Here is a 13,637-nt window from a genome sequence, read left to right on the forward strand (position 1 = left end):
CTATTGAGGACTTTAACTTTTGTATATCATCACCTACAAACAGCTCTGTTAGAAGCCTGACCAGAACAAATGGGATGCAAATTGAAGTTACAAAAGCTCGAAACATGAATGGTGGTAATATTTATGACCAATCTTTTGAATTTTAGACACGGAAAATTAGGGAAACATGGTGGATAAAGTAGGAATAGAGAGCTCTACAGAACTGATTTATCACATGCTGAATGAGGTCCTAACGATCTCACAGAGGCCTTTTAGAGCTTCTGGTTGGTGACATGTGGACAGCGCATTTTGATGCACAGAATTAGCTCGGGGTGATTATTTGTGAAAGGTCAGATGCGCAAAAACAATGTTTCATATGCCGGAGAAAGTACAGAAAAGATACAATCTTTCACTCCCAACAACTGGGATGAGCTGAATATACAAACAACTGCACTCATATACTACTAAACGGGACATATCTTTGGCACAAAATGTTAAAGCTTTGGAGCCAAGGCATTCATTCTTATCAAACATCAGTGCTTTTAAGAAAACAAACTGTCGATACAGTATGTTTAAAATGACCTTCAAAACCCCAGCTCTTCTCAAAGCTCAGTTTTATACAATATGGCTTGAAGTGTATGTAAAAAAATAAATTTGCTATGTAACACAGCCCTGAGGGTTTTGTTGTCCACCAGTACTCATGCCGTCTCCACAGCCCCCCTATGGATGTGGGTCTCCATCAACAACTCCGCTCCAGTGGCTGGAAGTTACCTCCTTTGAGATTTTCTGATTTCCACAGCAAGTGTCCTCTGGTAAGCCCAGAAGCCTATTTCTTGACCCCCTCCCCCAATTCAACCCCCTCCCCACCCACAAAAAAATACTGAGTCTCCAAAAAATATGGAGAATACTCTTCTCTTCCACATATGGAAGACTTGAAGGACATGGTGCCACCAGGGCGGCTGGGCTGCGCACCCCGAGCTATTGGATCCATTTTTGACCCAATCCCTAATCTCATTGGCTCCTCTGGGACCCCCTTCAAATGTCTCAGTGGTTCTTTTCCATCCAGTCCCAGCTTTCATCACTGTCTTTCCTGTTCTTTTCAGCCTCTATGATCTCTCTGTAGCGCCGACGGAAGAATCCCATCTGTCAAGTGAGAGGGGCGACAATTTGAGAAATTAGAAGTACATCTGTGTTACCATCTGACTGCAGCGTGTTTCAGCTCATTGCCTACAAAACAAATACACTTCACTGAATATTTGACTGCATACGTAATGTAGAGAAATTTTTCAAGCAAAGTCTACCATATCCAGTCATTGCCATGGTCCAGACATTTGTAATGTTAGGACGATAACTTCCAGGCTACCGGTGAAGTAAGCTGTGCCTTCGTCTAAAACCACACACCTTCATTTTTACACTAAATAATGTGTATTAGGAGTGCTTTTGAAATAATGTGGTGAGCATGATGTTCACTTTCTCCCCAAAAATCATAGCATAAAGCTTCCAGTCTTTTTTCGAAGCTTTGCTTTTTGGTCATTGACAAAGCACTTTGGATCGCCTTGTTGCTGAAAAATGCTATATAAATAAATTTCACTTCACTTCACTGGCTGTTCTTTTCTTTAAAAAAAAACAGAACAAGGCAGTACATGAATCCAAATATCGGATGTTGGTGACGATTTCAAAACAATGCATGGTAGTATTTTCTACATTTTTAAACTAAAACATATCCTGTAAAACATAAGCAAAAAACACACAACATATAGTTGGTTTATAGATCGATTGACTAAAGAGACTCTCATCAAATGAGAGTCTGAGATGTGAAATGAGAAACTGATTACATGCTGTTGATATCTATTCAGTCTATTAAGTTTTCAACTTTCTAACAATAATATTAGCAATTATCTTTTGGCCTGTAGTATGAGAATTGTGTCCATTATAACATACAACTTATAAAATTTAGTCACATGACACCAACATTTATCATGCATGAAATAAAAAAAAAAAAAAAAAATGAGATTGCAACAGTCCCTCGATTGTTGCCTGAATTTGATTTATCTGCTCGTAAATGAAAAGCTGCTCGCATCTGACTGAGAGGAGTTGAGAGTATTGAGATAAAATACCAGTGAGAGCTTATCTAAAACAGCCCCTTGTTTCACCTGCATTATCACAAAAATAACATAACTTTAGATCAGATAATAAGTCATACTCTGAGTTTGCTGGGTTGGATTAGATCTTTAAGTGAAATATCTGCAAGTTAAGATTTCTCCTGCAGTTAAAATAATGGAAAAAAAAAACAGATTTTTAGGGGAGCCCTGAAATCAGTTTGAACATCATGGCATGTCATCTTATCCACAAGTATCCATAATTTGAAGTTAATATACAAAAGCTTGCAGAAACAATAAGCATGTAAAGTAGCACATAAAGTATTTCCTGTGCAGAAATGTGTTTCTTTAGGATTGTAAAACAGTGTGCCTGTTTACATATTGCAGAACTACATATACTGTTTAATATAAAGGAGATATGAAGATATGAAGAGAGAGCAGCAGACTCTTGGTGTGTATCTAAACAAAAACTGCCTCTCTCACTGCAACTCCATTCATTTATCTACATTTGGCTACTAAAGTTTATTGATATAGACCTTTGCTCTCCTCAGGCATTTCCTGAAAAGAGCAATACAGGACATGCGCTGCTCTTGTAAGTAGGGTTTATTTTGGCAAGGTTTGAGGAGCTGGGGTACGGGGGGAGAAATGTATCCCAGGACCAACATTCCAAGGCTTAGTTGTGGTATTCCCAATGGAAGATGAGGCACTGAAAAAGAAAAAGGAATTCTGTGCTAACAGGGCCTCGAGATATCAGTGTGATTGCTATTTCCCCTTAAGATTCTTCTTTCATGTGAGTGGCACGGTGTGAATTACTGTCCCGTCTGTGATTTGTCCTTTTCATGGTTGTCAAAGGCTCCAAGCAAGCTCTCACCCCCACGTCTTTCCCGACCTCCAGCTGTCTCTGTTCAACTGGATACTGTGCTGACATCTAACCAGAGTTAAATGGTGCTCCTGGCTGTCACACATAGCTCTGTGTCTTGTATTTACTTTTCAAGCTCTTCTACACTGCAAGCTGAAAATTTAGTTTACCTTCCAGAGTAGCACAGCTAACAGGAGAAAGATGAGGATTCCCACCAGCAGACTGATGGCAATGATCCAGCCAACGACGTAACCCCGCGGCTCCTGACTGTGGAGAGCCTCAAACACCAGCTGAAACACAACGAGTCAGTTTTAGTGAGCAACACTTAAATACAACACCCACGCTGAGACACACAAGAATGTGCATTAAGTCATGAGCTGCTGCTGATGCAATACAGTGCAAAATAACACTCAGGACACATCTCATTTCAGTGTGTTTAAGCTGTGCTCTGAATGTCTAACTTAAGAGGAGCTTTGTGTAAATCTAGAATACAATAGCAGCACAAAATTAATACCATACTATACAGTATTAGGATTCAAGCAACTTTCAAGTTACAATCAATAATTAAGTTCAATCCAGACTCTGGAGTTCTGAACATGTGACCATGAGAGGACAGGGTGGGATGGTGACCTTTGCTCCACATGCAACAATGGCGTCAACACTTTTTACAAGCACAAGCTGAAAACAATTTGTTGTGCTTTGGAACATGTTCTCATTTTTGGAATAAGTGGCCATTTTTGAGAGTTTCAAGACAAGTCAGGCCACCACAACCAAGACAGAATCATTTCAGTGACAGAGTACTGTGAAATTCATTAGTCAGACGTTCTGTCTGTAGAGGATGAAGTTTAATGACTCTGATGACCCCTGCCTTTCATCTGGGGCTCCCTTTGGTTTATAACAAAAAAAACTGGTAACCCGTGACATTTCCCGGCTTTGTGTACACAATAACTGCTAAACATAAGTGTAAATGCAATAAAAAAAAAAAAGAAAAATGTTAAATTTTCATTGGCGGGACATATCCTGGTGTGTAGATGGCACAGCACAAGACAATCAGATAATGCATTGGGTTTTGAGTTGAGTTTCAGCTCTCGCTGGAAACTCAGTAATGAAGTACTGAATAAAAAAAAAAAAAAAAAATCAGTTTAATAACAAAATATCATCCACTTAACATTTTTTTAAGGCCAGAATTAGGCAGACTCTAAGATCTATTTCAAACCGGGGGGCTTTGGCAACTCTTAAAAACATCTTTACAGGGCAATGAATGAAAGCTATCTGGACTATTTTTCCATCACATGAGTGAACATTGACCTGCTGGATAATCTGTCACTGACAGAAACTAAGCTCGCCTAAAACAGTACTCTCTGGTTTGAGTGAGACTTAACTATAGTGGAGAGAAGCGGCACTGAATTCTATATTTACTGTACTGGGATGTTTATTTGAATTTCTTATAACAACTGTTATTTTTCTACATTTACAAATATTAATGTCCCTATGAAGCTGACCGATACACACCAGTGATCTCCAGCATGACTGCTTTGATTTCGTTGGACCGCTTTGCACAGAGTTTGCTGTGCTGTGGAAAACAACACATTCTGTACAGTCACAAAACCAGTGGGTGTAAAAACCAATGGCGCTCAAATGAAGGCAAACACTGTGCATTCTCTCAAGCATCACATAACCCCAAATGATATATCGTAGTGGCAAAATTAAAGAGGTGAGTGAGTGTCACCGCATTAAGATGTACTGCTGCACAGGCTTTGAAGTCAAATGTGGCATGAGACACCAACTGTTAGTCAAGATAAAACCAAGTGGACATGTGAAGATTAATCGCTCTGTTGAATAGTTTCCCACATTAACACTTCTCCCCTCTAACCCCAAGCACTGGAATCTAACTGTTGTCATGCATGCCAAGCCGTTTGTGTTAAAATGGAAAGATGATAAAAGATGAAAGCTCTGCTGGTCATTGCTCTCAAACTTTGACTTTCCCAATTTAACTTTTGCTGCCATTTAGAGTAAAGTCCATTGAACTTCACTTTGTATTTCTAAATTTGTAACTCGCACGCTTATAGCAAAAACACATGGACTTATGTGGATGTGTTTACATATCACGGGGTGATGAAAAAACAACCGTCATGTTCTGCTGACGACCATCAGACTTGCTGTGCACAGTAAAATCAAGGAACACAAATCACATTTGCAGTGTGTACTCTAGCTTGCAGGAATCCTGAGGGAGAAGGTAACATTGTTTACTAAAACTTAAGGGGGGCAATGGTCACCGGAATGAGCACGCTCTGTTAGTGCTGAAAGCAGAGGGCTAGGAACGTATTCATAAGGGGTCTGAATTTTCTGAGCACTATTGGAGCTCAGGGTCAGTCAGGTTGCAACCCAGTCAGCACCCTAATCTCTCAAGAAATCCCATTGCAAGCATGCTGGGTGCTCAATGTAATTGTCAAATCTGATCTGGTGTGCCATTCAATCTCTCAGCAAACCAAAGAGTAGGGGGAGGGTCTGTCCTTGTGCACAGCTGAGGACCCAAAATCAGGCAATCTAAGTCACAACACACAGTATACCCACAGTCCCCAGCTGTTCCCCGCACTCATGTCCTTTATGATTCATCCTCACTGGAGTTCCTCAGTAGCTTAAAGAACATCTAATCACAGCATGACTGACTATAAATCTTATGATAATAAAATACTTATACTGTATATACTGACTGATATCATTTTTCCAGCAGAGTCATGTATTGAGTTTACAGTCTCAGTGAGCATCTGCCCTACCAACATGTCTGAAGCAAGACTGAACCAGGCCAGCCGCAGCGTATATATGTTCTGAAATGGTGAATATCCTGAATATTCATACCAAAAAGCAATTCAAAGTTGCTTTTTTATATGAATATCACAACAAAGAGTTATTATGCTTTGTCACTGATATAAGCACTATAAGCTGCAGAAGTAAGATAGATAACCCACCATGGAATAAAAGCTGTCTGATTGAGTGCAAAAGGAGTTTTCTGGAAATAACTGATCAAATCTTACTTTGTTCAACCTCAGGGAAATAATGATTTAAAATCAAGAGGATAACATTCAACAGCTGGAAACAACTGGGTGCTTTAACTCAGAGCAAAACAAACAGACAAAACAAAAAGTGAACATAAATAGGGAGCCCTTCAAACACCTCATGGAACCTCTACAAAACAGACCGATATGGATTCTGAGCTAATTTATCTCTTTTGTTGGTATCTTTCTCACGAAAGAAATTTGTTTGTTTTGTTAAAGTTTTCGTCTGACAGAGAGACTTGTGTGCAGGAAGCATGACCCCCCCCCTGTTTTCAAAACAAGCTTATGAGATGCTGTATTGAGATTTCATACAAAAACTGAACGTTCACACATTATGCAATCCATAAAAAAAGCTAAAAGTTTATGATGCGGGGGCACACACATAAAGCTGAACACTTGTGACAACAAATCTTGTGAGAAAGTAGTAAAACTGGTTCACAAGAAAGTTATGTAGCTGACAAATTATAAATAGCGGCAGACCTGTAAGGGATGAAGTTTGCGCTGCTTGTTTTACGCTGTTTTACTTTTCCTATTTGGTCATGAGTCAGCTGCTGGCTCACTAATTTGCACTGCAGAAAATATATCACTGCCTTTGAACGTGTTCTGTAATGTGACACAGTCGTTAAATTGACACGGCAAAAAACGGCCTATTTTAAATCCAGCAGGCAGGGAGCAACATTAATGTTTTTCTCACAGAGGCCTTTGTCCCCACCGACCCCTGAGAAAGATATTTGGCTCAGCTGCACTGCAATGCAGACTGTGGATCACAAATTCACATCATACTCACAGAAATGTCATCTGGCAGGCCATCTGGCACCTCTACGGCCCTGTTATTTACTTGCACGCTTCCTCTTGTCACAAACTGGATCACAGAGGAACTATCCTGCAGGTGGAGACAGTTATGTTTTATTTATTCTATAATTACAATATCACGCAGTTGGATTAAATTTTTGGGCACGCGTCTTACCCTCTTCAGGATCTCAGTGTTGAGTAGAAGTTTAATATCTATGCTCAAAGCTTCTTCTTTCAACTGTGGACCCAGACTACAGGAGATTGTCATGCATGCTCTTCCAGGCCGGTCACAGTCCTGTTAGAGAATACAGAGTGGACTTGAGAAGGAGTGGGAGAAGGATGTGTGATAAACAGATGTTGCACTGACCAGAAAAACAAAAAACAACAAGAATCCTCACAGGGGGTGAGCTCTGAAATGTCAAAGTGCAGTGAGAGGGCTGCTTATTTACCAAGACTTTGCGCCCTGATTTGGTGAAGAAGGCAAATATAGCATGGAAGATGCTTTCTTTGTCCTGGGGGATGGAGCACGGCGTCGGGTTTCTGTGAGGGGTGCAGTTCCCTCGACCATCAGCTACCTGAAAACAGGGCAGAAAATCTGGGTTGTGCTGACTTCATAAAAAGAGCCTTTTAAAATAGACTTGTGCCACATGGGCATGGATGAGTTTGGATGTGTTTATAGGCTTGGATTTGGGTTCAACACAAAAATGTCAACACAGTACTTTTTCACTATTAATGGTCCAATCCCACCATTGTTACGAGTCTCCAGGGCTCACAGGAAGTTCTCCCCAGCAACTAACTGGTACCCCTCCCAGACAGATTTCCCATATGGAGTGATTTAGAGGTGTGTGCTTTACTGCCCAGCCCCCCAGGGAGCACTTCCCCTTTCCCCTCTCCTCTGACCGACCTGAAGCTTTTGAGGTAAACTCTCCTCTGGCCTTCCTCATTGTCTGCTCTGCTACCTCCCAGCATGTCTGTTTTTTACTGCTCATGTCCTGTGTTTCTGCTGCCTGCTAGTGTGAAGATTCATAGGCAGCTCTGACGGCTGCACTAACTTTAACCTGTTGAAATCCCCACGAGAACAGAATTTTTACAGTAAATATTGAAGGCTGAGGGACTTTGTGCAGAAAGACTCGATCATATGGAGTTACAGTCGGAAACCTATATATTATCTGAACAAATTTGAGTTTGTATGAAATGTAAGAGTATCTGGCTATAAAAATATAAGTGTGCAACTGTCTATGCCACAGCCTGGACAAAGTTAGTAGTGTTTATAATATGTGGTTCTAGGCTTTGTGTGGTACGGGGGCAGCAGTCAGCTCTGCAGGTGTCCCATTCCTTTTTCATGCAGGCTGTCTGATTCCCTGAAAGTGATTCCAGATGGAATCTAGGAGGGTGGGATACACCAACGCTGTCTCTCCATTCACAGTAAGTACAATTAACAGCTTGAGCTTCCCCCATGATCTACCAATATGAAAGGAGCATTGCAAGGGTTAAGAAAACATTCAAACCCACTGGGAGTATTGGGTTCCTTTACCTAAATGCAAAATGTTGTAAAACAAACTGGGTGGCTAGTTTCAGTAGCAGTGCCAGCATTTTGGCCTCAATTTTCACAGGTCCGGTTGAGCCCCACTCTAAGCAAACTGTCCATGCCCTGATCAAGTGCCCAGCAGTTTAGCAGCTCAATCTACATAAATGCATCCTCTGAAGTGGATACAAGCACGAGGAGAAGCAAGGCCGGCAGACGTGGGCTGCATAAATGAGCTAAAAATGTGGCTCCCTGCAGGTGAACAAACTAATAAAGAATGGACTGCTGTTGGTATCCACCTGGGTTTCAATGATGTGGAACATGTCAGCTCCGCTGCCAGCTAGCCTGTTGGGTATTCTGATGTCCACAGTGGAGCCAGGCAGCCTGCTGGGTCCCTTGTTTATGGCCTGGAACCACATCAAAGAGAGAAAGAGGCAGAAGGAGATGAAGAAAAGGGTAGTGAACACATAAGGAAAGATTTTTAAATAAAATTAGTATGTGCTCTGTGCCTGAAATACCTGGAAAGTCAGATTGAGAGGCTGGAAGCTGCATTCCATGTCTTCTAACTGGATGAAGCGCGAGGCATCGATGGAGTTTCCATACACGAAGGAGCTCGGTGTTACCACACTGCAGAGAAGACCCACAGTGTTCAGGAGGGATGATGCTTTAACATATAAAGTTCTTCTTTAAAAGGCCACATTCATGACACTGAAAAACTCTGGTTTCAGTTATGTTGAGCTGGTCAGAAGTGTTTTCTTTAGCAGCTGAGATACGTGTCCAGCTTTTCTCTGAAGCCTCCCTTCACATTAAAGACAGCAGTGTTATCAGATGTCAGAGCTCTGGCAGAACTGTGCTGGTTTACATCTCTCTCCTTCCTCTGTGAAGCAGAACTATGATAAAGCATTCAGAGATAAGGCTTTTCAAGCTGACATCCTCCATATGAAGAAAAGCAAGCCTCTCTTCCTGAGAAGCAACAGATGGACACCCGGCTCAAGTCTTCATTTGAGTGGGATATGTGACATTGGACAGCTGTACATTTGTATGCTAGTAACAACACCTTTAAGAGCAATCGTGTTTGTCCAGTTCTTACCCCGTAATAGTGGTGTCGGTCTCATGGATAAGAGGGATGGAGAGATCTAAATAGTTGTCGGATAGTTTGTGCTCTGGATTGGCGCTAAAAAAATTGATGGAACAAAAAGTAGAAACTTTTATTTATCAAAAAATTCATCAAAATATCACACATTTCAGTGGATATATCTGAATCTGAATTCACAAGAATGCGCTCACTGCAAAGATAACTGTTAGATAAGTACTAAAATGTGAGACACGTACCTTTTTGCTTGGACTAAGAACTGCAATGTGTCATTTTCCCCTGAGAGCTGACTCGTGTCAAAAATGACTGCAAAATGATACTGCACAGAAAAGGGACAGATGTGATATGGGGTGTCACTTATTGCAATCTAAGCACAAAATGTTTTTTTTAAAGTTGGTTTAAAGAATGTTTTGATCTAAGCACTTTTTCTCAGAACGTCTAAAAGTGACATGCACAGTGCGTGCATTTTTTTTACTTGAGCTACCTTGGTCTGTGCTCTCATGAAGGGAAATCCCACCCTGCATTTAAGGAAGCCCAAATCAACGAATCCACAGGAAATACCCTTCTCTTCCTGGAAAAGATAGACAGATGGGTAAGAGGGGGTGGTAAAGACAGACTGAATGGAGACAGAGTGAGTGACATGTAATGAGACAGATGAAACTGTGACTACCAACCAGTGAACAAGTGACAGACTTTAAAACAAAGCTATCAGTTCTGATAAGCTTAGGAAAAAGGATCTGTGGTGGCTTTGGATGGTGAAATAAATCCAAATTTCAGCCACGGCTGCATGATTCCAGGCAGGCGTACAAGCCAACAATTACCGTATGACCAAAAAATGATCGTTATGAACATTTTTAAAGGCAAAGAAATGGATCTGAGAGTCATAGTGAGTTCTAAGTTAGGTTAAACAAAGAATACACAAAGCAGCGATGGCACACACATCTTGGCGGGTGGGTAATTGGACAACCTCCAGACTGTGTGTTTGGAGGCTTGTCTAAACAATATAGAGCTTCACCGGCTGCGCTGTATAAACACTAAGGCCTTGACCCCATGAGCAGTAGGAATTCTTTTAGCAAGAATTCAGTGAGAGGCTGTCAGCTGAGCTGGGAGAAGAGAAACCTTACAACTCAAAACATACAGATTAGTGCTCCTGGAATATTTATTAAGGCCTTTGGTTAAGTCATACACAATCCTTGCTCGGATGGGCCGCTGTCCAGTTTGAGTCTGCGTCTACAACATGTTTCCCAATGTGATAAGGAAAGAGGGGTGGTGGTTATGTCTGCTGACATATTTAAAGGTGCACATCCATCCACAGTATCATCCACACTCCAGCTACTCCTTGTTCAGCAGATTCTCAGGGTGTGGCTGTGCCCTCCATCTTCATTAAGTCAGCTTAAATAAGCAGCACCACTTGCACGGAGGCAACGGTGAGACCCGCAGAGGGAAATTGGGGGAGGGGGGGACCCTAGCATAACTGGCAATGATGGAATTTCCTGTATTCCTGTATTCCTCTGTGCTGCTGTGAAAACAACGCCTATCCCATGGGGCTGGGCAGGATTGGGGAGGTCAGCCTGTTTACCCATCACCCACCTGGCAGCCTATGACAGAGAGCAGAGAACTCAGACATGTGATGGACTGTGCCTCCACAGTGACAAGCGTGACAAAGTCTGTTTGTTAAGCACTTCTTCACTTTCGCTCTCTTGGTTAATTTCTCTGGTCTTTCTCTGTCAGGAACAAATACGTGCTGGGATTTTTACAAGTGCCAGGGCCATTAAATATAACAAGGACTGTTTACACTGTTTTAGTTACTGCCGAGGCAACTGCTGGAGTAGTATGTCAGTGTGGATGACAATAGACAGGAGGCTTGTTTTATGTCTCTTTATGTCTCTATCAGTTTTGGTATTTGGACATTTGGCTTTACTTTGGCCTACCTTTTCCAAAATAGTGTCATCACCTACTTTATCTTCTTCTGGAAGGTATGAAGATAAAGCTCTACTTAACGCTTTTAATAGCCTGTGCTATGAAAAGTGTCCCTTCACAGGCAAGGAAATCATGGATTCATCTATTCTTTAGCTGGAACGTCCACTGAAACTCGCAAATTTCTCACCTGCATTTACAACTTCAGCTCGTTTGTTCCCAAAGTTACACAGCCAGAAGTCTGCATTCAGATAATTTACTTCAACAAAAGTGGTAATACCACAGTTAACCACAAATGGTCTGCACTCAGTTTTGAACTTGAGTAAAGGTACAGTATTATACTGTAACAAAATGTTGTTTTTTTTGTTTATAGGTCTGTTTGCACATAACACACTACAGTGGAAAACAATGATATTCAACATTAATTACATTTTCGATTGTGAATCCATTTGTTATATTGTACTGTGCATAGCATTTTGGGGGGAAAAAACACCCTTAAATATCATAGTACATTCATCAATAAATACCACCAAGTCAAACTGCGGTTACTGCAGAGTGGTATAATCTAAAAAAATCTGAATTTAGATGCAGGCATCTTGTGGCTTTAAAGTTCATAAAGTTTAAAACTCATCTGACTAAAAATCTTTTGGATTTTCTACTTGCTTCTTCAAAGATTCTATGACGTATTAAGGTCAGAACATCCAGGTTTCAGAAAAGCACGTCCTGAAGCTGTCCACTTCCAGAAAGCTCCAGTTGTATGTTTTTTTGATGCATTGAAGCAGAGGATTAACGCAGTCCTTTGTGGTGCGTTAATTAGGATTTTTGGGCCAATCACATGTTATTGTTTGGTTATTAGTAATTACATTAAATAAAGTAGGTAGAATTATAGCTAAAAGGGAAAAAGGAAAATCAAAAATGGACATCGGCATTGGTTCCTTATCTACCAAGTGCTTTTCGTTCTCATTTTCTGTGATAAGCGTATCGGCTTTACTCTCAAGTGTGTGAGTTGAGCTTGCTAAGGAAAGTACATTCAATCTTGGGTCTTAATAAGAAAAGTAAGTACGTGACAGTTATAATGCGTATAAGTTTCAGACACATTCGGTGGAGCACAGCCAGAAATACAGTGGCAAAAAAGAAACATCTGCTACAGCTTTGGTCATTTAGAACAAAAATCAAACCAGATAATCAAACATTTTATTGATTAAATTAAAGTCTTTATGACCATCCCCGGGGGAAGGGCAGTGCTACAGAACCAATTCACCTCCCGAACTTTCTAACAGCTTGTATTGCAAGAACAACAGAAGAATAACACTTGATTCTTAAATATGAGGGGACTACAAGTTCATGCTGCCAACAGAAGAAAAAGCCTCAGAGGGGGGCTAGCTGATCTTAACTCTGCAAAAAGGGGTCACATCATCATCTCAGCCTTTTCCAGCAGTAATTAGAAATGTCGCAGGGAGCACATAGCAATAAAATCTCCTCAGTCGCCTCTTTGTATTTCTTTCATACTGTTCACTTCCTGTTCCTTTTGTGCAGCAGGCCACCCTGACTTATCAAGTTCCTGAGCAAAACAAGGCTGTGGGGCTGCTGGTAAACTGACACTTAATGTCAGCTTGGTTCATTAGATTTGCTATGAAACTGAAACTGACTCATTGTTTTTCTAATATTTGCCTGCAGCATGTATTCTAATTAAATTCAATTACAACTCTGTCAGGAGTTTTAAACCACGCCACAGGCTGTGTGCCTTACCGACACTGGTCTTATCCATCACAGGGGTAAAAACACCCAGCTGGAGGACAAACATGGGGCCCTTTATGAAAGGAGAAAAGCCTCCCTAATGGATGTCGTCCTAGTGCAACATCTGATGTGGCGTTTGTCTAAGTTGCGAGGAGATCCTCTGGTGTTTTTGCAACAAGTGAGCCAACAGATGCGAGCAGAGGCAGAGTGGCTGCTGTGAAATCCATTCGCATACAGTGTGGATGGAGGGAAAATCTCTCAGGTCCAATGTGGGCTGGACGTGGGTAGATATTTCTTTAGCATTGACAGAATGCTGAAATCCTTTGAGGTCAAACCATGTCAGTAGCGGGTCTGATCTGTATCTCTGTGAAGGTCAGTTATAATCAACACTTTGCATACCTGCACTCATCGAATAAAATATGGCCCGAAGAGAGTTTTTCTGAACATGAATGATGGGTTTTGAATGGTACATAATATATGGCATATGTGTGCTCTGCCATGCTCTCCCGAATATAACTCGTTGGTTGTTGACATGGTGAGTCTGTCTTGAATGAGTCACAGAGGCGTATGACAGGTCAGC

General features: G+C 41.2%; 1 protein-coding gene across 1 annotated transcript in view; it reads right to left on the reverse strand.

Annotated features, from left to right (window-relative positions):
• Window positions 1-841: 841 nt before the first annotated feature.
• The window catches only part of itga9 (integrin, alpha 9), a 47,637-nt gene continuing 34,841 nt past the window's right edge, over window positions 842-13,637 (reverse strand). The window contains exons 19-28 of the mRNA XM_075477107.1: window positions 9,888-9,974; window positions 9,643-9,722; window positions 9,401-9,484; window positions 8,829-8,937; window positions 8,610-8,717; window positions 7,235-7,360; window positions 6,961-7,080; window positions 6,781-6,876; window positions 3,108-3,227; window positions 842-1,122 (exon numbers count right to left, since the gene is read on the reverse strand). Of these exons, the coding sequence (XP_075333222.1) occupies window positions 1,024-1,122; window positions 3,108-3,227; window positions 6,781-6,876; window positions 6,961-7,080; window positions 7,235-7,360; window positions 8,610-8,717; window positions 8,829-8,937; window positions 9,401-9,484; window positions 9,643-9,722; window positions 9,888-9,974 (1,029 nt within the window). The 3' untranslated portion in view covers window positions 842-1,023. The remainder of the gene's footprint in view (window positions 1,123-3,107; window positions 3,228-6,780; window positions 6,877-6,960; window positions 7,081-7,234; window positions 7,361-8,609; window positions 8,718-8,828; window positions 8,938-9,400; window positions 9,485-9,642; window positions 9,723-9,887; window positions 9,975-13,637) is intronic.

This window comes from Odontesthes bonariensis, chromosome 2 (assembly GCF_027942865.1).
Source record: "Odontesthes bonariensis isolate fOdoBon6 chromosome 2, fOdoBon6.hap1, whole genome shotgun sequence".
Classification (NCBI taxonomy): Eukaryota; Metazoa; Chordata; class Actinopteri; order Atheriniformes; family Atherinopsidae; genus Odontesthes; species Odontesthes bonariensis.